Source organism: Apaloderma vittatum, unplaced genomic scaffold (genome assembly GCF_000703405.1).
Source record: "Apaloderma vittatum isolate BGI_N311 unplaced genomic scaffold, ASM70340v1 scaffold22628, whole genome shotgun sequence".
Lineage (NCBI taxonomy): Eukaryota > Metazoa > Chordata > Aves > Trogoniformes > Trogonidae > Apaloderma > Apaloderma vittatum.
In genome coordinates this window covers 1,375-25,688 of record NW_009731557.1, presented here as the reverse complement: position 1 = coordinate 25,688, position 24,314 = coordinate 1,375, and the positions used below count along the sequence as shown (strand labels likewise).

Here is a 24,314-nt window from a genome sequence, read left to right as displayed (position 1 = left end):
TGCAGTTGGTAGGAACTCAGACAACAGTTCTTGTGCAGCACAGTGGAAGGGAAATAAATAAAGTTACTACACAGTACCACTAATCTACACTCAGCATTTAACTGCCTGAAAAGTCATTAATTAATCCTAGTTATAGCTGGACTTTGTAAAGAAAAACACGAAGCATCAATACACAACTTGTAAAGCAAGCATCTTACAGTGTATCTCTGAATACAGTGATAGACGTGGTAAACTTCTGCCAAGTGCTGGAAGTGATGAAACTTCTGCAACATTTCAGTCTCCTGTTGTTCACTCTCTGCGGGAGGCAAACGCACCAGTGTAAGTCTCCGAGATGATGGAAGAGAACAGCATTACGGTTCCAGCGCCAGCCCTTCCAGAGGAGTACGTGCTAGGTCAGGTGTGTCCCCCCTACCCCTGCAAACCACACGTTCCAGGGGCTTGCCATTTTCCTGAGCACAGCTCAGGTCTAAAATAAACACGGCAAACCAAAAAGCAGTTGAGGTAATAGTTCTAACACAGCTACAGGCTATAGCTTAAAGATAAAAAAATAGTACGTGTGCATCACTGGAAACCTCATCCACAACTTCAGAGTTTACAAATAAAATTATTAGTTTTGAAACATTTGTTTTGTAACTACTGAACGCACTGCTAAGCCATTTGGAAAAATTCACATCTCTATTAAATACCTGAGGGGTAACAGAGCAGCATTATCATGCATCAGTTGAATTTTTTTTTTTAAAAAGAAGTACTTACAGCACCAGGCAAAAGGCAGAATTATCAATCTTTTGCATTCATTATTACTAAACTATACCTATTAACCGCTGTCTCCACCCCTCTGTCGGTGAAATGCATTCAGAAGATAAGATGATAGCCAACGAACAGTTCTATCTGTTGGCAGAAATTATTTGCCAAGCACCTCTCCAACCTCTGTTCAGGCACTAGATGTATCTTACGCTCCAGGATCATCTCTTATTTAGCAGCACGTTAACCCTCCAGTTGCTTCTTTAGTCCCTGTGTGCTGTGGGGAGCTACGTGAGGACACACGAGCCCAGGGGACACGATTTTGATTCCAGCCAGATTTCGAGAGGAGGCCCACGCACACTGGTGCTGCTGTTCTGTTTATTTGTTTTAAATAAGCACATGGGAAAACTGGGGGACGATGAAAATAGCACCAGCCAGAGTTATGCACGGCATTAAAAAAACAAAACTAAGCCACAGAACAGCAAAGTGGTTGCAGCAACTCTATCACAATTCAGTAATTGTTCGTCTACATGCGCGAGGAGGTAACAAATAGAAACTTCCTTTCGGTCCTTACCTTGGGCTATATCTAAACACTGCATGGAAAGCATCCAATAATAATAGGCGGCATCATTAAATCGGCTTTCAACCACCGCATTGTGCGTGAGCTGCTCCAGCACTCTCACTGCCTCGCTCTGCCTGCCAGCCTTGTGAAACGCTACAAAGGCCAAAACAAAGAGGATTTTACAGTGCGATTATATCAATTAACTGAAATTAATGTTTTTAAACTAAGAGCAATCTACTCAGCCAATATCAAATAGTCTATCCAGGGCAGGATAAAAAGGATTATACACTGGCATTTTTCTCCTTGAAAGCAGCAACGCTAATGGAACACAAGAAGCATCTGTAGGTATTTTGTGGCTTTTGCTCCTGGCGGCTCTCGAGCTCATAGGTTTTGTGCAACGCTGGTTGCTTTCCTTTAAATATAGAAAAGGGCAAAAACGCTGTGATGATTAGATCTCTGTACAAACAATGGCAATCTCTCAACACTGCAAAACACAACTTCAGTCAAAGCTACAATAAATTAACACTTTAACTTAGTGCTCCGGTTTGGAATCCTGAGGATTTTGAAGGAGTACAGCATTTACTACATCCTTCTATCCTTTATTAGCAGCACTTCTTCATTTGCCACTCAGAAGCCTGTATAAAGGAAGACCCTGAATCCTCGCTGGGTAACCACACATTTGGCAAACAGTCCTCATGGAGCCCCAAGCCCACAGCACGGCTGCCTCCTGACCCAGCTGGCTCGGACCTAATCCAATTCTCACGTAGCCGCACACTGATCCCCAGCTCACCCAGTTCGGGGGCTTTTCTATTTGCTGAGCCACAGCAGCGCAGAGCTTTGGGGAACAAACTGGGAACATACCTGTATCCACAGGGTTCCGCGTGCAAACTGCCCGACTGCCCTAAACCCACGTGCTGAGGCACACAGACTGGTTTTGTGCGGCAACAGATCGTGCCTGGCACAGGGACAAGCCTGGCCCTCGGAAGCAAACGCAGTTACGGTCTTAGATGTGAGCGGGCTCTGGCAGCAGCAGATGCAGCACTCACATGGAGCCGCACCTGAGCGAAGCCACCGCACCAGACACGCGTCGGCTCCACATGGAGCTCCCTTCAGCACTGCCTCGTCCCTGGAACATTGATGAATCCAATTTGGAAGCCTGTCCACATGGTGCAAGCTGACAGCTCTATTCAGAGGTAGTTTTGTAAAGCTTAACAAGACACAGGAAATTTCTTAAAGAAATATGAACATTTTAGCTGTACAAACCCGACGTTACCTAAAGCAAAAACTAGGCTTTCCACTCAGGTTTGTGAGGTGGCTGTCATATTCTGAATTCTATTGTGATGAAAATATGGATATGGACCGTTCAGTTCCTATGCCAAACACCACTGCCGTGCGCCACACTGGGATCTGCGGTGAGACGGAGAATCTGGACACGTATTTAGATACCATCACTTCTGATAGATCCGCAACACTTTCTTATCAAACAAGGAGACCTCCAGATGCTCTAAGACTGGTGTGAAAACACAGATTCTATTTGGTTTTGAATCCCACTGATAAGAAACTCGCCAGGGCTCAGGCTGTGTATTCTGTATCGGAAAAGAGTAAATTTCAGCAACATTCTCACCTTTCTGGGCTTCTTCAAATCTGTCATTCTCTGCTAGCCACTGAGCATAAGGGACATAGACATCATCTTTGAATTCAGGATGCTTTTCACTCAAAGCAAATGCCTGAGGTAAATGAAAAATTCATTTTTAGAATACTGCACGGTTTAGACAGTTCATGGGTTTAAAAATTCCATGGGGTCAATCTTTTGACCCTGAGTAAAATCACAATAAAAATACACACACAGAATGGAAAATGTAATCTATATTTTCTCCACTATTGAACTAATGCATTTTCAAATCAAAAGCAATCAACAACAAAAGAAACATAGTAGCAGTCGGGTTACTGAAACAGCAAAACTCGAAAATGATTATCCAGGCAATTTAGTAGATTTCACGGCAAGAGAAGAAAAATATTTTTATTTGCACTGACTATATCTTCTAAAGAAATTGGAGTAACACTACAAATGCAGTTTAGATTCACATTCTAAACCCACTAACCAGTCAATAAAGGACCAAGTCTACAACTTTCCAAAGCAGAACTGGGGGAGGTGGTTTGTAAATTCCAGGAGCACTTTGAAAAGTTTTCTTGAAAAAACCTTACACCTATCAAAAACTTATTGCGAGGAAACAAAAACAAAATTAATGGTGACTCCATTTGTGAAATGGGTGGTAGTGGCAGACCCACGTTTTTATGGAAAAACTCAGTGAAGTCAGAACTTTACGTAATCAGAAGCATAAATTCTATTATAGAGTGGGGTGCACACTAACAGAGCACACCTTCATCAGATCTAAATCACTCAGGTATGTCCAAATTATAAATAATATAGTTGAGAACAGAATTTCCCATGATATAATCACGATTTATTCTTTCTAAGGGGCTAGAAGCATCCCACGGATTACCATAAGCAGGGGGCAACTGTAACTGAATAGGCAAAAAAAAGGTGCTCAAAAGTGAGACCAAGAAATATTCAGTCTGAAAACTAAACAAACGAAGAAACAAACCCCCAAAAAAACAAAAAACCCCAAAACAACAAACAAAAAGAACCCCAAACCACCACCAAACAAATACCAAGCCTACGAAATTAAATGAAATACTCTGAATCACATTCTACAGGAGCTGCCCTCCCCGCGGCGAGGGGGCAGACAGGCAGCTGTCTCCTCGCGCAGCCAGAGGCACCAGAGGGACTGGCTTCAGAGGCAGAAATCAAGGGCACACTTACTTCTTCCCAGCGATGAGTCTCCACGTGGAGATGGACCAACGCTTTCAGGTCACCAACCTTCATGTAGGTTTCTGCTGCATAGCCAGGGTTATCGAGCTTCTTAAAATAGAAGGCACATTTGGACAAGGGCTCGCGCTCGGCTTTATCCAGTTTTCGAGCAATTTCAATTAACCTAGACGCAGCAAAAAGAAGCCAGATGTTTCAGGTTCCACCTCGCTGTTTTGCCTTTTGTTTAACTGTTGCAGTAACTTCACATTTGATCAGCTCTTATTTAATAACCATAGAATCACAGAACCATACAGCTCCCAAAGGAAAAGACCCTTGGGATCATCGAGTCCAACCACTAACCCTGCTCTGCAGAGCTCACCCCTAAACCATCGCCCCCAGCCCCACACCTGAGCGGCCTTTAAACACCCCCAGGGATGGGGACTCAACCACCTCCCTGGGCAGCCTCTTCCAACGGCTGGCTACTCTTGCTGTGAAAAAGTTTTTAATAAATACCATAACAATAGTACAATGCAACAGTTTTCAGCATATATTCCAAATTCCTTCTATTTTTTCTTCCTTTTACAAATCTAAAGCCCGCTCGTTTAATCTTTACTCACACATGCAACTCCTCACACTCTGCAGAGCCGTGAAGGCTGAGGAGTTGCACACGCGGAGGAAGGTGGGGCTCCGTGACATACCCGGCCCTCGACGCCAGGCTCCTGAACCACACTGCGCCACACGGCACCGTGGAGCCAAGGCAAGGGTGAGCAACCCGGCCCGAGATCGTAAAGCGACTCGGCAGACGACCCCGAGTGGCACCCGCTGCAAATCGCCGGGTGTGCGCAGGGGCAGGAGCCCCCCGGAGCTGCTGGGCATGGCCGGCTCTGCTTGTTTCGCTGCCCCCCCGCTGACTGTCCCCCACAGCTCAGAACAACAGAAAGAGGCTGTCGCCCACGAACGAGCGCCGGGGTGGCCACTGCTGTGCTGCGTATTTGAGAGGATGGTCTCATTCTACAGACGAACCCGCTGACGCTCGTTGCTGTTGTAACGCGTTTCTTTCTGCAACACGTTTATGTCCCTACTCTCTAAACATATGTAACCTTTAGAGCATTTTTCACTGGAGATGTGCTTCAGATATTCAACTTGATATAAACAAAGGCACGTATCGAGCCAGTTCTGTCTTATTTTAAAATTATGCAGAATTAATAGCAACTTATTTGAGGTTTTATTGCACATTATGCCCGAGCTGGAACTGGAACCTACATATCGAGCCAGCCGTGGTCCCCACTGATTTCTATGGCCTTCATGTGCTCGCCTGCAGACAGGTACATCTCCACGGCTGCCTTCGGCTCGTTGATATTCTTGGCCCAATCAGCTTGTTTTTTAATGAGCATCTTTGTGTCTTTGGGATCTCCAGATCCCAGAAAATCCTGAAATAGCACGACATAAAAGCTTGCATTACCTTCTGGTTTCAAGCATTGTTGCCGTTGAAATTCCAAAAACACACAGAGGTTTTTTAATTAGTATCATCATGGCTCTTAAGGAAATAAATACAGCATATGGAGCAACGTGAACTGAGCCAGGCCCAAAGTTTGGTAGCAAACACCGGCAAGTCTCCCATGGAGACAGTTATCACTTAAAAAAAAAAGGCGGGAGGACACATGACATTCTGGGAGGGCCAGGAGAAGGACAATAGAGATGCCTCAGAGGTAATAAATATGTCCCCACATGATTTCTTGGAAATCTTGCTCTCTGTTGAGCCTGTTTAAGTGGGTACAACTTATGATTTCTGCCTGCTTTTCCGGAATACGCCTTTCCAAAACAAAATCATATTAATCTCAATAACTGTAAAAAATCCATTTCAAGTGTCAGTTTTTCTTTTGCAAGCCAAGAAGGTGGTCTCTCTCTCAAAGGTGACCCAGCCCTGCTCCTTGGCTCGCTAACAATCGTATGTTAGCACCAGGACGCCCAGCCACAAAGGACATTTCAAGGCTGAAATCAGGTACCCTTGCAGAACACAAAATGATTGTATCACAATGTATTGAAGAAGTTCTCTGATAAGGAAGGAAGGACAGCTAACTAAGGGCGAGAGTGACTCGGAGCTACTGGTTGGAGTTCTGCAAGGAATGCAAACACCGTGCCTGGATGCTGTGATAATGACCTCTTTGGAAGTATTTCTAATAGTTTGTTCAGCTTCTTCTGCCAACACCAAAGCCCTGGCACCATATGGTTCACATCTGTTGACACCATGTGCCAGGAAAACAAATTAAAAAAAACCCACAAAAAACAGTACTTCAACACCAGAAGATCAATTAAGGGCAATTTTGTCTGTTAACAGAACAGGCCAATGCCCATTTAAATAGTTTCTGTCAGATGAAAAATTAGAACAGAGGAGAAATAGAAAGATGAGAAGAGAGGAAAATTACCTTATCCCTGATGTTTGTGGTAAATTCTGATCGACATTTAAAACAAAACAAAACAACGACCAGGCAAAAGCAACCCATGAAAACCCCCCAGACAAGGGATCTGTCCCACTCCCACAGTTCCATGGTTTCCCTGAGGCAGGCAGCTGACAGGCACAGGACTACGGAGCCCATCTCTACAACTGCTCTTAAATGAGCTCCACGTAGGATTTTGCTCGAGCACCATCCACTGCAACACAGCGAATAACCGTAAAAGCGGCACGACAGTCTCTGAACGTGAGAAACCAAAGCGAAAGAATCAGGTTGGACAACACCTTTGACACAACTTGTTTTCCAGCTGAGGTCACCAAAACAAGCCCCAAGTCAATAGCACAGCTTCTTACAGCAAAAAGAGTTTTTTGTGAGTTCTCAGTAATTTGTGACCTGGTACCGTGACGACAACGGCTGTGACCAGACTCCGAAGGAGCTCCCGACCTCCGCCTCCAGCCAGGATTCGCTGGCCAGAGCTCATCGAGTCAAGCACAAGCAATCAGGTTCTGTAAGTGTCCTGTTGCATAATTCTGGCAGCATTATAGAAAGAAGAAAAAAAACCACAAAAAAATCCCTAAGATACTCCCTGTCTCCCATATAAATAACTGGCAAACAAGGGGGTTCACATACTCTTCCATGCACCACACACCCCTCGCACAAGAAGCTTCCTTCATGTGTGATGAAATACCTTTAATTTCCTCTGCACGGAGTCCCTCTCAAGGACAGGAGACACGAGACCTTTTGCTCTCTGCCAGTTAAATATAGACATGACTACAGCCAAGAATTAAAAGTTCTTACGAAGACTTATGGGAAAGTTTTCATCTATGAATTACATTTATGTTCAAGACGAGCCAAAACACTGAAGCTAACAAAGACTCATCAGCCCAAAATAGTGGAAGTCAGACTTACATCAGCAGAGCCCTGAAGTATTTATAAAAAGCTCTTGGAAGAAAAAGATTTCTCTGTGGCTCAGCTTGTGGAATCTAAGTTAAAACAGTTTCTGTGCACGTCATGGTAAAGCTTTGTCCTGTCCTGGGCAGACCAAGGCTCTGATGAGTGATGAATGAGACTAAACAGCGCACGCGTTCTTGGGGATTTGGTGAGAAAACACCACAAAAGACTTAAAAGCTGAGTAATGCTTTCTTATCACCATATAAAAACAGCACTTTAGAACCATATTCAATTTAGTTCTACATGGAAGCAAAGTCTGAAGGAAAAAAAAAGCCAAGACATTTAGTCTTTGGAAGAAAATTCTCTAGTAAACAAAATTATACTTGGTTAGTGTATTACACACTTTATAAAATGCACTAATATAGAACTAACATATGTATTTAGGTTTAAACTCAAAGAAAAATACTTTTATTATAACACAGAAGTGAATTCAGTGCATAGTGCACTCATCTTCATTTTGTATGTGTACCACCTGATCATCTTTGGAAGACAAAAAGATAAAAAAGGACTCAAGCAAGATAATGGAGGAGAAAGTCATAAACCCATTTTTTTCAGGTTTAAAAAAAAAGTAAAAATTACTACGGATAATACTACATAACCACAATGAAAGGGTGACCTTTGGTGGTGTCCAACAAAAAGCCATGAATTCCACAGACACATTTGAGGCTGTTCAAAACACAACCCGCTGCCTCAGGCTGAAGTAAAAATCTCCCACTACATCCAGACACAGGAGATACATGTTCCTCCCATTAGAAGTCAAACTTCAATCAATTAACCAGGAAAATATAGTTGGAATTCACACAATCCGTTTGCAGGATCACACTTTGAAACCTGTCACAGTGACACTCATTTTTCTGCCTTTAATTATTCAGCTGCAAACGATTACCTTTGCGTAGTCAAACATGCGTAAATCAGAGTACATTTCCAGAGCCAGGCTCTCATGTCCACTCTTCTTATACAACTTCGCTGCCTCGTGGAATTTTCCCTGGTAGGCATAAACATCTGCAAGGAACAGCTCGTTGTTGTTCTCTCCACGCTTCTTCCGCTCCTGGTAAAAAACCAAACACCAACAACAGAGGTGTAGAGAATATTCTAGGCAGTCAGGACCTGGGTGAGAAGTAGCCCTTGAAGAATTACATTTTCAGACTTGGATTTTAACTGTTAATAAAAACCTGTAACAGGCTATCATAGTTATGCCTCTCCTACATTTCTGGTGAATTTATAATTAAAGGATTAAATCCCTTCTTAATTAAAATTAGGAAGAGCAAAATTAAATGTCACTATACAAACCAAAGTGATGAAAAATCACTTCTCCTGATTTCACACAGGAAAATGAACACACACTATCATTATGCCATGCTATTTAAAAAAAACCCGACATCTGATGGGTTCCTTGTTTTCTCCTGTAGAGACTCACTAGCACATAATTTGGCTAAATTAACAATACGTGCGGGTGGGATGACAAACATGAAAATAATTGCTAGCAACAAGCAGATTCAAAAAGCACTTTAACCTGCCTCCGAATAAAAACCTGCATCATCACCACCGTGGGGTTTATCCTGTATCTCAGAAAAACAAATTACTGTCCTGCTTTGGATTAAAACTTCTAACCTCACGTGGAAATATACAGATGTGAATTTATCAGAAATGGCGTGAAAAGGGGAAAAGCATTCTGCGAGCATCCGAATTCCATTTTCTACAGCAAAGGAGCCTTGGCCGTCGCTCCGGGTCACGCCTATCGGCCGGGCCGATATTGGGCTGGTGTTCAAAGCTCCTTTAAAAACGGGGTTAAAGGAATAATCAGAGGAATTGTTGCACCATTTTGTAGAGACTTCACGGAATCTTGCCAGCCGTGAGGAGGCGGCAGTGTCGTTTCCCGTGTCACTTCTGAGCAGGCCAGCCCCTCAGCGGCACAGCTACACCCGCGCCAGCCTTGTCAGGGCCGCGACACGGCACGCGCAGGAGCAGGCAGCGGCGCACAACGCCCACTTCAGAAGGAGCATTTTCAAGAAGCCTGAAAGTAACTTTATGCCTCTTGACACAGGGAATCTTTCTTGTGAAACAGAAAATAACGTGATAATTCAGGAGAAAATGTGCTCATTCACCTATCTACCCTTTAAAGGGAAAAAACCAAAATCTGAGGGTGTGGAGGGCCTAACGTGGAGCTTTAGACACCCCCCAAAGTTCACCACAACCAGCGGGATTTGGACAGAACCAGGACAGCTCTGCACACACGGGAGACAGGAATGGATTCTTCCAGAGAAGGTGTAAACCTGATTAGCATGAGGAAGAGGAACTGAATTCCCTTCATGCCATCTCCACACAGATCTTTAAACTAATCATCATGACACGGTCTCTGTGAAAGGACAAGGGTGATACCGCGTCTTTTAATGCGCTCGTGACAGCCAGTTATTGTCCAGTGAAGGTCTATCAAGAAGTGTGAAAAGAATAAGAACTAGTGATTAGAGCACAATATGGAAGTAAGGAATCCCAAATTCTATTTCCAGTTGTCACAGGCTTGTCATGAGACCTTGAGTTTGTCATTTTATTTCTCTGGGCCTGTTTCTGGCTCTGCAAAGAGGAGATAATAGTAATTATCTACCTCCAGGGGGTAAGGAAAGGCTTAATTAACTCATGTTTATGAAGTATTCTGTATTAAGCTCTGTTAGCACGCTAGTACTCTACCAATCATTAATTGAATATGGAACACTCTTCCAGTTTTCCTGAAGACAGTTTCAGAACTTCTCGTTGTCCCATATCCCCTTTTTCTTCCCTGTGAAGTCTCAGTCATATGACTAGAATTTGTGTCACCCTGTTAATCAGGATTTTTCTTTCTAAACACATCAACAGTCAGAAGCACTAAGCACTATCTGAACAAAAGCCCTCCCAAACCAGAAGGCACTGATTTTGCCATGGCATTAACATGGAAACACACTGTCTGTAACACTCTCTTACCTCAATGCTGCTGATCAATTCTAAATATCGAAGATCTCGTACCCTGGTAAATGCCTAATGAAAAGAAAAAAGGAATAAAAGGAATTAACTGGAGAAGTCAGAAGAAAATCGAAATACTGCTATGCATGAATCAAGCTGTCTTCATGCAAACAGGACGGATGGAAACCTGTGGGGGTTCGTGTCGTCCCAAACCTGTCGGGCTCTACCTACAGCCCCGGCCCAAGGCACTGCGGGAGGTAAGACCAGGGCACAAATCCAGCAACTCATCACCAAAAATAACCAGCGAAGGCAGGGACTAGGAGATGTACGTATGTCAGTCCCCCAAGAAATTCAAAATGACATTTAAAATATTACACGCTTCTATTCTGGGCGTTTTACAGCTCTTCCGCTCTGACGCGAGGCACGATACACACAGGGAAATTTCAGGGACCCGTGACAAGGTAGAACAGATAACGGATCCCACTGCCAGAGCACTCCACACACGCTCACGGCTTTGATACCGTTCTGAAAATCCAGCATGGAGGTAGCTCAGGGAGAGGGGAAGGAAGTAAGGAGACGATAAAAGTGCTGCAAGACAGTGTAATATCTTTTGCAAACGGAGATAAATGTGCAACCCAAAGTCTCAAGTGGCAAAGTCACGTGCGAGTTACAGCAGCTTAGCACTTATTCTTGACATGCATCAAAAAATAGAAATTTAACTCTTTAGAGTTAAGTTCAAGACTTCTAACCAAACTAGGGCTTAAGAGGGCATAGAAATTCTGCTTATACCAGATTGGACTAGGAACTATGAGAGCCTTTAATGTCAAGAAGCTGCTTTTGTTCGGATTAATCCGCTCTAATTCTAAGAGGGCAATACTTTAAAATTCCAAGGAGGCACTGAAAACTTCTTTTTAACAATATCTATTTGCATAAAGCTGTCCATGAAACTGGAATTATTCTGATGCCTCTACTTAAGAAAAAAAAAATAACTAAAGCACTTAATTTCCTTTAAAAAAAATCTGTTATTAAAAGATGCCTATCATTACAGGCTGTTCCTGGCACATTTTTAGAATGTTTTGTCTTTCATACAATATTCATGACATTGAACTCAGTTCTCCCCCTTTTATTTCGATAAAAGGTGTGGAGAGAAAAATCGAGAGATATTTTATGCTGGAGAAAATGCTGTCCTTCAGCATATGCCCATTTACAGACCACTCCCCAAACCAAGGTGTTCCAGACACAGAACGACTATGACGACGACGGTTGCCTGCAAAGAACATTAATGTTCAGGTAACAAAGGACACGAAACCTCACATTTGAACGGAGGTTACATTAAATACTCGAGGGGGAAGAGTAACTTTACAGCCCCGGGGAGGGGGCAGCCAGGGGGCTGAGGCATCCTTTGCTGCCACCCGGTGGTGGCTGCTCAGCAGCTTTCCAGCTCCCTCACTGTCACCAACGTATTTTCCAGCAGATGAAAGAAACCATTTTCTCTGCATTTAATGCTTTGACTTAGAACACGGCATTTGCCTAGAGACATAAATTAGATTTCAGCTTAAGACCTCACCTCAAGATCTCGAGTATATAACAAACCAACATCTTCTTTGATATGTGGAGCAAACGTCAACGCGCTGAAGACAAGCACGAGGGGAATGCAGGAACAGCCCTTTGTCTTCCAGCCACAAAACATACATTATACAGAAAACCACACACTACATACACATAAAAAATATAAACCAAGCCTTCTGCTGAATAAGTAAATAACTGCTTTACCTTCTTAGCAGTTTCAAACTCCAGCCCTTCCAAGGCTTCCATGGCCAGTTCTCTCCAGTCAGTATCAGTTACTCCCAAACACGCAATTTGATAGGCTTCTTTAAACATTTTTCGTTCCAGATACTGGTACATGGGTGCAGACTGAGGTTTTCCACCGAAAAACACATATCAGAAAGCACAACAGTGAGATATATTAGTGAAATTCTCTACGTACTTTGGGGAAAAAACCCAAACATTCTAATCACAACCATTATAAACTCCACACTGAATAAATGTGGATTTTGTATAAATGCGGTTTTTGTGTAACAGATAGAACAAAATTCTAAGGAGATTATAATTGTATCTTTAAACAAGCTGGGTTAATTGTATTCCTAAGTCATCCATGTTGAAACCTTCAGTTCTATTAGGAAGCAGTTGAGAATGTGAATTCTTCTGAGCATTGCACATGCCAAATATTGAGCCAGTACAAAAAGCCAGTGAGCCTTTTTTTTTTCTTAAAACCTAGGGCAGCAGAGCAAAGGAGGGGCACTTTGTTCTCAGAGCTAAAAGCACGACAAGCGGCAGGACAGCCCGTGTGAGGCACCCCTGGCAACACCCAGATGCAGGAGGAAGAGGTGTCAGGAGGAGGGAACCGCCGTGTGCCAGCCCTGAGGGCAAAGGTGACCCCCCAGAGCCTGAAAAGGGACCTGCATAACGCCTGAGGGACAGCGGGTCCCCAGCAACAGCACTTCTTGCTGCCTTCTTTGACCCTGTTTCAAATCCTGCCCACACCTGCGGGCGTAAGTCAGAGACTTTTTCTCTTTTCTTTTTTCCTTTTGTTTCTTGGACTGGTTTAGACTCTTCCATTGGTTCCCACAATGCAGAAAATAGCACTTTGTGGAAGGCAATCTCTAAATTTAGATTATAAAGACTATACATGTGCTGTATGTTCAGACTAAAACATACAGCTTAAATATTGTCTAAACACATCTAGATGAAGCAACAGCAAGACAGCGTTTGACGTACTCGTCAGAAAAATGAAATTACGACTTGAGAAAAGGTACAGAGAGAGACTGCAGCAAAAATACAGGAAGAAGTAACAGCCACACCACATGTTCATCTCTCCTTTTAGATTATTTGCATCTAGAAAGGAAGAATTAGAAGCAACAACCAACAACAGCAAAAAGAAAGTCAGCTTAATGCCAAATACATGAATAGAAAATAGATCAGGCAATACAACTTAAATAATGACGATGAAAATGTGAACTGCAATCATTTTGGTAATGGAATACGAGTAAATCTCAGAAAAGCTTCTTCACTTCTTAAACATCAATGTTTATGAAATGTAAAGTAACACTTAATGAGATTAAAGGATTACCTGTGGGACTTCAACGGCTGACATAGAAAAAACATGAAGACAGAAGATCTTGGAGCCGTTGTAACCCACGACAAAGCCTTGAAGTTTTTGCTGATGGACAGGGAAGTTGCTAGCTTTGATATTGAGGTAACCCCCTCCAGAAAAGCAAAGCATATCCTCACACTGGGTATTCCAAGCCACGCTATTAGCGTTGGGTTCCTAACGAGCAAAAAACTGATGATTACGACACATGGAACTGCGTTTTCTTTCCTAAAAAACATGCATCCTTCAATTAGGACATTTGACCTATTACGGCCTGGGTGTGTGCACACACACAAACACACACACTTGTTAGTTACACTTCCAATATTCTAAAGCTTGGGATATTCCTAAACAGATTCACAGGGTCATATTTTACATTTTAATAAACAGCTGAAATTGTCGTCCCTTTGTTTTGCATTTACTAGTAATCTCTACCAGCAAACTTTAGAACACAGCGTAAAATTCCCCAATAACACGCTGTTAGTCAGCACATCCAGCTGATCGTTTTTCCACTCCTGACGCAATGAGTTACAGACCCCAGCTCTGCAGCACTTCACGCTTTCTGCCCAGCCTTCTCTGGAAACGCTTCATCAACATTAATGAGTGAACCTTTAGAGTGACTGCTCAACTGCCGATGAAGGGAGAATTATCATTATTCATTTTACAGTCTGGGAACACACAACAAATGAAGAAGTTTAGGCTTTAATTCTGTTCGTACTAATGATAAAGCCAAAATGCTCGTTAACTGCAATGCTTCAAGGGGAACCAGGACAGAGCGCTAAATCAAACTGAAAAGGTTGCAGGTCTAAGTGCTCCTTCTTCGACTGTTGCTCACACATATCTCCTGTGTTCTAAATCCTTGCCTACCATCTCAGAAAGGGTAGTTTCGAAGGAGGAAGAGATCACAGTCACAGCCTACAAAATATGATTAATGGCCTCAATGACAGTTATATGAATTTCTGCATAGCAGCCCGCCTGGTACGTTCTGCACTCCAAATCGCTTCCTGACCCCTCTCCTCCTGTTTTAAAGCTTTGACTTCTACCTGGAACAAGAGCTCCTTGGTGTGAATATCATACACGAGGCAGGTGTCGTTTTCATCCACCACTGCCAGCTTGTTTCGGGACGCACTCATGTCCAGGCAGCGCACTGCTGTCGACTGCTTCAACAGGACAATCGCAAAGACGTTATCGACAAATATCTTCAGAATCTAGACACATTTAAAACTAAAGTCAGTCCATCCTTTTTTTGTACAGCAGGTACAAACTTTAATGCCATTTAAAGTGTGCAATTGCAATTTTTTTTCAGAGACAAACTGTGCATTAAAATTAAGGAAATGCTTTCAGTTTGAGGTATGTGGAAAGGACGTTTCCGCAGCATACTCTACATTGCAAGCCTAATCAAATAAATTTTTTTTAATGCTATATATCTGGGATTTTTTAATGCTGCACTAGTTAAACAATTACATTAATACAATACTACAGGAATATATAGCATAGATACAAAAGGCACAAAGGATCCCAACTTCCTCTCTGTTTCTGTTCTCTGTGTCAATACCTGTGGGCTCCAGTTTGAAATTTTCAGCTGCCAACTGGCTCGTGGATTGAAAAGTCGTTTCACCTCCGGAACCCCCACACCTCGCCGGTGACCAGCAGAAGCAGTGCACGCACCCCCACACCCACTAAAGACAAACCCTCTCTGTCGGTTCACCAAGAATTCCAGTTTTTATCAGTAGTTCCTAACAACTTACAGACTTTAGGCAAAGTTAAACACGTTTGTATTAATTTTACAGCCAGAGAATGTGAAGGATAGAAGTTACTAGTTTTTAACCAAAATTCTAGGTTTTAAAAGAGCATGCTGCTCCAAAGGTCTGCCCCTAGGAGCACAGAACAGATTTTTATTTGCGGTGAAGAGACACACACCAGGCGTTACGTGTTACCTGACCATTCTTCAGACCAACCAAGAGGCCTTCTCTTCCGGGAGGGCCTCCGATTACTTTGATGTAACGAATAAGAGATTCCATCAGCCATTCTCGTTCTTTAATGCCACTAAATGAGAGGCACTGCAACCTTTTCTCCTAAAAGCACAGGAAGATATGAAATACATCATGGAGAGAAGGACAAAACCCTGTGTCTTTGACGTGCTGTGCTTATACCTGTACTAGCCCGTATGCCTACTTTTACATCGAAAAATCATCAAGTCAAACAGTCAATTTACCGGGGCGAATTCTTTAAGATTTCCCAACACCATGGAGAAACAAAACCAACACCCCCCCCACCTTTTTCTAGTAGTTCCCCCTCCTGCCCAAAATTTCTGCTGGGTTATGTGCTAATTTACCAAACTCATTTCAGAGGCTGTTTTACTGACATGCAGCAAAGAACGTCAGAACCCTGCGGAAAATCTGCCACCGATCATACCCCACCATCTTGTCCTGCCAGCTACTTGGACAGCTATCCACAAGTCTGAACGCAGCCCAAGACTACTCTGGATTTTACGGCACATACCTGGCATAAAATAATGTGTTCTGAGCACACAACCAGCAAGTTGCATTCGAATTTTTTTACTATCTTTTCTTTCAGCCGATAATACATATCTGAAGAATTATCCGAGTACAACTTGTAAATCAAGATTTTCTCTGGCATCTGGATTGCTAATCTGTTTTTGTAGATTGCAATTTTCTTTACAAGCTCTCTGCCTTTTATTCTAACTAGAGAAAAAAAACACAAAAACAATACAGTATAGGCTGACATGAGAATAATGGATACAGAAATAAAAAAAACTTAGCCATACATTGAAATCGAATCTTTCTAAAGCATCTCTAAAATTAAAAGCGGATTCTTGCTCGGATATGTTTGTTGTTCTGCATCTAAGTAATCTGCTATACCCGTCGCCCTCTTATTTATCAACAGCACGTTCCAGAGCAGTACTTTGATTCCTTGCCATTAAAAGCCAGCGGATACGAAGAAACAAAATCAGCGCGAACCTCTGAGGCTGCAAGTACGAAAAAAGCGCTAAATATGAAGTACAGTATTTTTATCTCATTCTCAGAGATTAAAACTTTATCTTAAAAGCCTCTGCCCCTCCCCATGTCCTTTCAAATCCCCACATCTCTCACTAAGCCTGTCAGTGCTGATCCTCCAGAATCCAAGTTTGCGCTCTCATCCTGCAAACAGCATTCCTCAGTTTTATTGTCAAAGAGACAACAATCTGTCTAGTACATGTCGTATATTCCAAACTCTGCTGGCTATTAATTAAAAAGACAAAACAAACCGGAATGAGAGCATAGCTGTGGCCTGCCTGTGCGAGTGAAATTACCTTTTTGTTCAGTGATGAGGTGCTGGACAATCACATCAGTCATGCTGTCTCGGTAAGCATAGCGATCTTTGTAAAGGCCATGAACAGTGCTGAAAATCAACTGGTAGAAGGATATTGTTCCGTCTTGGCATCCCACTGCCTGAACACGAGAAGAAAATAATTCCAGTGAATTGGTACGTACAGGTGACAATGGGCAAAACGTGTGGTATTTATACGAGTGTTACGTTCCTTTTCCCGCACAGTGTATAGACTGGAACCAACCCCAGCCCGCCGGTACTTGAGCAGCAGTGAACGTGCAACGCAAACCCAGGACTTGTCTCCTCAGAGACCACGGAGACCAATGCGGGGGGTGGGGTTTGGGTTTGGTTTTTGTTGGGTTTTTTGGTTGGTTGGTTGTTTTGGGGGGGATGGTATTTGCTTTTAAATTCGTTCTGCATCTCCTCACGTTTGTACAATGACAGAGAGCGGCGTTTAGGGCTAACAGTTGCCTTGTAGGTGTAGTGCTAGAAACAAAACACTCTCTGCACATTCTCTTCTCGCAATGGAATTAGATTTGGTCAACCTGTAAGTTATTATCTGACTTTTTTTTTTTTCACCTCCTCTTTGTCAGTCAAACACAGGAAATGCCTTACCATCTGAAAATAGGTGGTGTGCTCATTTATAGCCTTCTCACAGCCCAGGTTTTACTTGTGCAGGACATTTTTAATTTCAGCGGCAGTTCTAGGCCTCACTACACACTGCTTAGGTTCTGCTGCCTCAGGAAGAATGTCAAGACTGAGCAACTGAGTTTGAAATTCATGCTCTTACCTTGCATGAGTAATTGTCTGTGAAAACGTCAGAGAAACATTCCTACTCACCACATAGTTGGAGTCTGGTTTAACTTTGCACGTCCACACCCAACTGCTTTGCTCTCCTATGGTCCCAAGGCGCACTCCGTCCTTCGTGAAGAGGGAAACTTGTTTATCAGAACCTCCCAGTAAAATATACTCTCCTTTAGTAAAATAGCTAACACAGCAAGGATCAAAATTGAGCGTTCTGTCCTTCCCAATCTACAAGGGAAAATAAAGTAATAAAAAAAAGTGAAAACATTAACACAAGGATAACTTCACCCTTTCCCAAAGCAACAAGTGTCATCACTGATACAATTCTTCTCATCTCTTTCAGTAATCCAGAACCACTGGCTATGTTAACATTCCCAAAGGCAGTTCTAAAACGCATCCAAGAATCCCTCCAGTCCCATATCAGTCTACTTAGGATGCAAGTAACTCAAACACACCCTTTAATCAGTCAGAAAAAATACGAAAATGTCCTCTACAGACCAGTAAACCACTGAAAAGAGAGAGCAAAGCTTTAAGGGCTTTAATATAAGAATTTTAAGACAGCAGCTGAGTTGCCATGAGAGAAAGAAGAGCTGAATGAAAAGATGGTTAAAAAAAGAGCAGAGTTATAAAAGGTTGGGCAAACATCTAGTGTAGCTAATAAAGCACTAGGATACAAGCACTTTGAATATAGCACACAGAACAGAATCAGAATCACCCTGCCACTCTTGAATGCACTAAAACATACCTGTTTGCCACTGAGCTGGTAAAAGGAAAGTTTCTGACCCCAGTCTGCCACAGCTAAAATATCATTGCGTTCATCTCTAAACAAATAAACAAGAAAAGGTAGTAATCCTACAGTGATTTATGAATAAATTTCTTCAGGCCACAGACCCAAACCATAGGATAGCAGAATTTACTTTGTATTACTCTTTAGAATACCACAAACCCAAAAGACAGCAGATACATCTCGCCATTTAAGACTGAGGAATGGGGACACAAAAGAAAGATCGGTCACCTTCCCAGGAATAACTGCAAACCCTGACGCATCCCTTCACATCCCGCTGCACAAGCCGTGGGGACTCTGAACCCAACGGTCCCTTAACGAGAGGGAGCTCCTGGGCCCGGATTCTGACCTCAGCTACCCTAGTGCAATGCCACCAGAACCTCGAGGGCAACACAGCTGAGCCAGAGGCAGCTACAATTCTCAGTTCAAGGGAGGAAAAGAAAACAAAACACAGCCGTTTGTGTGAGACCAGCAGCAGATCAAGGAAAAGCTTTGGGTCTCAAATTTGTTAACTCTGGTACTCCAGCGTGGTCTGCTCAGCTCGGAGCAAAACATGAGAGTCAGCTTCTCCACAGCTTCTTGCCCAGGAAGAAGGGAGGTGGCAACTGGAACGTTCTGCTGTAAATAATGCCTCTAGCCAGAAACTGAACACAAAGAAAACCGAGAAAAAGCTAAGGAAAAGCCGACTGTTCAGTCAGCACACTTCTCTCCCTCAGCGCAAGATGTGCACGGGTGGGGAACAGCAACGCCCCACCATGTAGGTAAGAACCACCTCAAATGGACATGGTAGCAGAATAAACTGCAGGCATCTACTAATCCAGAATTTCCTTCCAAAGCATATTTTATTGTGGATCCTGCCTAATACTCCTGCCCTTAGTCCTTTTTGTAAATGACTGCTCTAGGTGAACAGATATCCATGTCCCTCGGAAGCTGCACTCACAAGTTGAAGAGACCTCTATGGATTTCCTCATCGTCTTCTCTCCCTGCCTGGCTATCCTGCCTGCTGCCAGGCCAGGATCTCAGCGCTGCTGTCGGCTCTGGAGAGCTATCAACTGCCTCCTCTTGCTCATCTGCTTCATCTGCATCTGCTCTGTGCCAAAAATCCTCCCACCTACTGCGACAGTAATTGTTTATTCACATTCTTGGCACAATATTCCATCTGAATTAAAGTGAAAAAATAGGTCCCTTCTTTCTCCCACAACCCAAACAGACGTCCCTCCCTCCCCCAAAAAATCCACAAAAAAACCCCCCAAAACAATACAGAGAAAAAATATAAATGTTTCTTGAGGTCTGGTGAGACTGCACCTTGAGCACTGTGTTCGGTTTGGGGCCCGTCACTACAAGAAGGACACGGAGGTACTGGTGCGGGCCCAGAGAAGGGCAGCGTTGCTGGGGAAGGGTCTGGAGGCCAAGTGTGGGGAGGAGCAGCTGAGGGAGCTGGGGCTGTTCAGCTGGAGCAGAGGAGGCTGAGGGGAGACCTCATCGCTCTCGGCAGCTCCCTGGCAGGAGGGGGCAGCCAGGGGGACGTTGATCTCTTCTCCCCGGTAACAAGTGACAGGATGAGAGGAAATGGGCTCAGGCTGCACCAGCGGAGGATTAGATTGGACATCAGGAAAAACTTCTTCCCCAAAAGGGCTGCCAGGCCCTGGCACAGGCTGCCCAGGGCAGTGCTGAGTCCTCACCCCTGGCGGTGTTCAAAAGCCGTGCAGATGTGGTGCTCAGGGACATGGGTTAGTGGGGAATTTGGCAGTTGGACTCAATGATCTTAAAAGTCTTTTCCAACCTAAATGATCGTATGGTTCTAAGTGAAACTTGTTCCCGGTTTTTCCATTCAGTTAAAGACTGGCAGCAAAGCAAAAACCCCAATACATAATCACCTCAAAAAGGTAAAGTACACGGCATTAATCTGTTTCAGCACGGATGTAAAAGTCAAGCCTTTCTGCCCTCAATAAGCCAAAAATCATCTATTCGGCAGGAAGGAAAGAAGGATGGAATTATTTACCTGGATGGATTCCAACAAATTGACCATATTGGAGATGAAGCACCCCCTGTACGCTCTATTTTAACTTTCTCGTCACCATTTTTATTCCTGATGCTGACAACGCCATTGAACATCCCCAACGCAAGGTACTGGCCATCGTTTGTCCAGCTGATAAAACAAAAACACACTAAGAGCCCACTGCTTAAAACAAGCAGCAGGAAGGTAGGATGGTACGGCACAGACCAAAATATACTTCTAAGAGGGAGTTCTGGGAGGTAGCCAGTAATCCTACAGTTTGTTTATGCATCTAAATCCACATTTATGGCAACAGCATGCGCTACATCATGAACGTTTTATAATACACGCGGAAATTTTTAAATGTAGAAATGAAAAAAAATAATTAAAGCTATCATCTGCTTGCAATACTTGTAACATGTGCTAAGTAACAGATCCGTTTTGGGGGATGGCAGTGTTGGCCGTTGCCCAGACTGCTTTAAAAGCTCCGCTTCGAACACTGGTGAGATAAAACTGCGTGGTGCGGGACAGAGGAGACCTGATTTCTAATCTTGTCTCTTCTGCAGTTAGATGGATGATTTACACAAATCAATGCACCCTTGTTTGAGGCTCCCCATAGTGGTAATGTCTCCTTCTACTGGAATACCAACTACACAGGAGACGAACAGCTCTACAAACAAAAAGTACAATTATTTTAACTCAAACTTCATTTTATTGCTACTGCCCAAGATGGCCAAACAGAGGGAGAGAGAGAGAAGTCCTCAGCACCAGAACACCTCTCTGACACTTGCACAAGGATTCAGCTACAAACAGTCCCAAATAAAAACCCAACCCCTTTGCTATTAAATAAGAAGGGAGAAAACCAAAACCCTCTCTCTGAGAAGACTACATAAGCACAAATAATCTTTGATAAATATTAGTCATACTCCTACTGGTGCATTCTAGAAGCTACTCGGGCATTTTAATGAGGAGAAGGGCAACGCAGCACAGAGCACACGACGGAGCCGCAGGAGGCAGGAGAGCCTCCCCCGCTACTGGGTACTGTTTCTGCACACGTTGAACTGCTCCCCTTGAACCTTCTTCTTTAAGCTTGAATATTTTTTGAATTGTTTGTACTGAAACTGACTTAAACAACACAGGTAATCCCTAAAACTTACCTGCAGCAGGTAATCTTGCTGCTAGTTTTATGTTTAGAGACTGATTTCTGTTCAGGAGACCACAAGCCTTGATTAAAGCAAACAAAAGCCAAAGTAAATTACAAGTAGGTGTTTCCCCGCATTCAGATTAGAAACTAATACTGTCAGAAAACTCAGTTGGGACTTCAGAGGCATCAAAGTTCCATCCACTGCTAGAAGGACGTTTAAATACATATTACTTATCAGTAAATGGGGAAAAATAAATCCATCTAAATAATACAAAGGGCGTCCCTACAAAAACTCCTAGTAACAAGTAGTACAGCTCTCCGTGTAGTCCTTTCCAGCAGAGTTTAAGCACTTGGAAAAGGTATCTAACGTTACTTAACCTCGGCTAGCTTTGTATCCCACCTCCTCGGGATGCCAAGAGCTGCACCCATCGGTACGTAGCTTAGCTGTACAACTTCAATAGAATTTACTGACTTAATGGGGAAGGTAGAGGACGAAGACATACCGAAATCACTGGAAGAGCAGGATGCCAGCTGATGAGTGAGAGGATTGTACGAAACGCACTGTATGGAGTCATTATGCCTAGAATGAAGTTACAATCATATTTCAATAAATCACTCTTAAACGCCCCTTTCTCTGACTTTCAGCAAGATAGCTGGGAGGTTTACCAGATGTCAGAAATAATTTGATCAGTTTCTATTACATCAAATTAATCTGCAATTACTAAATCAAATTACTAAACCAAATCAGGAATAAACCTTAGAAATACTGTCTCTAAGTGGCAGGATTCACAGTATTTCACCAAGATTAGCTAAAAATGGACACAGATGGTGGCTTGTGAAATACGATTAAAGGTCACATCCACCAAATTCTACAGCAAGTAGGCTTGTGTATGCTCCTAGGAGTACACTAGCTTGTGCATACTAACTAGTAACAAATGTGCACATGTAGGCAGAAACAGAACTTAAAGATGACACTTAAGAGGGATGACAGAAAACAAAGCCAGAAGAAAGGCAGAAATACACTGAAAGTACCAAACCTTATCTTAATTCGGTCTTTGGACCAGAATTACATTAATTTTGTTTATTACGCAAGATTAGAGTCACATTCCAAAGCTCTCTGCCAGCCCCTTAAATGCAGACATTTATTTAGACTTCCTACTTTTATGCCTTTAATTGCTTTCCTGCCTCATTCAGATACTTTGCTGCTCTTTTCCTCTTCCCTCTCCTATTACCCTCCAGCATTTTTCTTACCGTAGCCAACCGTCTCCCAAATCTAACGGCACGTACTCTTTGACAGAAGTGCATAATCACAGCCCACTTTTGAGAGGCACAGAATTGAAAGGCACCACTTACGTGTACTTCAGAATTCCTTCTAACTTTGAAGTCCAAATTATCACACTTTTATCAGCTGAGCCAGATGCAAAGCGTTTGCCTAGGAATTGAACATAATTTAAATCCCACACATACAAGGATCACTTTCATTCCAAATACTCAAAGAGAGAGAGAGAAGTTTTGAACGTGACAAGGCTCAAGTAATAAAGGGCCTAAGGCTCGAGAGCCTTGATGTGGCTGCGCTTCTCCAGCTACGTGGAACTCCCTTATTTTGCTGTTCCCACCGAGCACGTCTCGCTACGGCCCAGTGACACAGGCAGGGAGCCAGCCCCCCCAGCGCTGTCACTGCCGGTGGGAGACGTATGACAACTGTGTCAAGGGAAAACCAGTAAATTTTCACAGGTATTCCCCATAACTTAAACTGCAGTATTTGAGAGGAGGCTCTGACTGCACAGACAGTAAGTGCCCACAGAACGGGAGCTGGAGGCAGTAAAAGAACTGGAAGCAGAGTAAGGTCTGCAGTGAGCACGGCGATGTGTGAGCGGTCAGAGGATCAGGCAGCTTTGGGGTAGAGGAATGATGGGAATAAAGACCAGAGGCAGGTGGAGTACCAGCAAGAGGGATCTCTGGGGTAAGCCTCCTCCTCCCCACATCACCCCACAAATGTAAATGAAAACCCCTGCAGCAGGAGGGGATGGGGATGGGGACGACAGTTCTCACACTAACCTTACAGGTCACCCTGCGGGTAACAGTGGGGGGCTTCTGCAGGCAGCTCCAGTAAGAAACAAACCACCAGCACTCCCACACACCTTCCGAATGCTGTTACTGCCACAGCCCTGATTTCTCAATTTCCAAATGGGCAACAAGAAATGGAAGCTACGCGCTGTACAGACCAGCCGAACGAAGCCCCCCAAGGTGATATTTACCATCTTTAGCATAAGCCACGCAGTACACAGTGTCCTTATGTCCTTTCAAAGGCTGAATTAAGGTTCCATCAGAAGTATCGTACACCTATACAAAGAGGGGAGAAAAAAAAACAACAGAAAAAAACCCCAAATACAAACATACACACAAAAAAATTTTTACAGTGAGGACTAGCTTTCCTTAATGTCGTATTTCACAGAATGAAAGAAGACTCAGTACAAGAAAATTGCATGCATTTCTAAATAGTTCATTTGGCCAGCTGCTTTTACTTCTTTCCCCAGATTAGATCATAGAATCACAGAATCACAGGATGTTGGGGTTGGAAGGGACCTCTAGAGATCCCCCAGTGCCACCCCCTGCCAGCGCAGGGTCACCCCAGGCAGCCCCACAGGAACG

The 24,314-nt window shown here is 43.4% G+C and overlaps 1 protein-coding gene across 2 annotated transcripts in view; it reads right to left on the bottom strand.

The window, feature by feature from the left end:
* The window catches only part of IFT122 (intraflagellar transport 122), a 31,844-nt gene that overhangs the window by 6,252 nt on the left and 1,278 nt on the right, over nt 1–24,314 (bottom strand). Inside the window, exons 2-21 of one of the 2 annotated variants that reach the window (XM_009875236.1) lie at nt 23,921–24,005; nt 23,016–23,094; nt 22,166–22,242; nt 21,676–21,742; nt 20,525–20,671; nt 18,484–18,559; nt 17,771–17,966; nt 16,918–17,052; nt 16,107–16,309; nt 15,542–15,679; nt 14,648–14,812; nt 13,584–13,781; nt 12,227–12,367; nt 10,475–10,528; nt 8,406–8,567; nt 5,379–5,545; nt 4,128–4,299; nt 2,928–3,030; nt 1,316–1,456; nt 198–295 (exon numbers count right to left, since the gene is read on the bottom strand). In XM_009875236.1, coding sequence (XP_009873538.1) covers nt 198–295; nt 1,316–1,456; nt 2,928–3,030; nt 4,128–4,299; nt 5,379–5,545; nt 8,406–8,567; nt 10,475–10,528; nt 12,227–12,367; nt 13,584–13,781; nt 14,648–14,812; nt 15,542–15,679; nt 16,107–16,309; nt 16,918–17,052; nt 17,771–17,966; nt 18,484–18,559; nt 20,525–20,637 — 2,262 coding nt within the window. In that variant the 5' untranslated portion in view covers nt 20,638–20,671; nt 21,676–21,742; nt 22,166–22,242; nt 23,016–23,094; nt 23,921–24,005. The remainder of the gene's footprint in view (nt 1–197; nt 296–1,315; nt 1,457–2,927; nt 3,031–4,127; nt 4,300–5,378; nt 5,546–8,405; nt 8,568–10,474; nt 10,529–12,226; nt 12,368–13,583; nt 13,782–14,647; nt 14,813–15,541; nt 15,680–16,106; nt 16,310–16,917; nt 17,053–17,770; nt 17,967–18,483; nt 18,560–20,524; nt 20,672–21,675; nt 21,743–22,165; nt 22,243–23,015; nt 23,095–23,920; nt 24,006–24,314) is intronic. The other variant, XM_009875237.1, reaches the window with a different exon arrangement.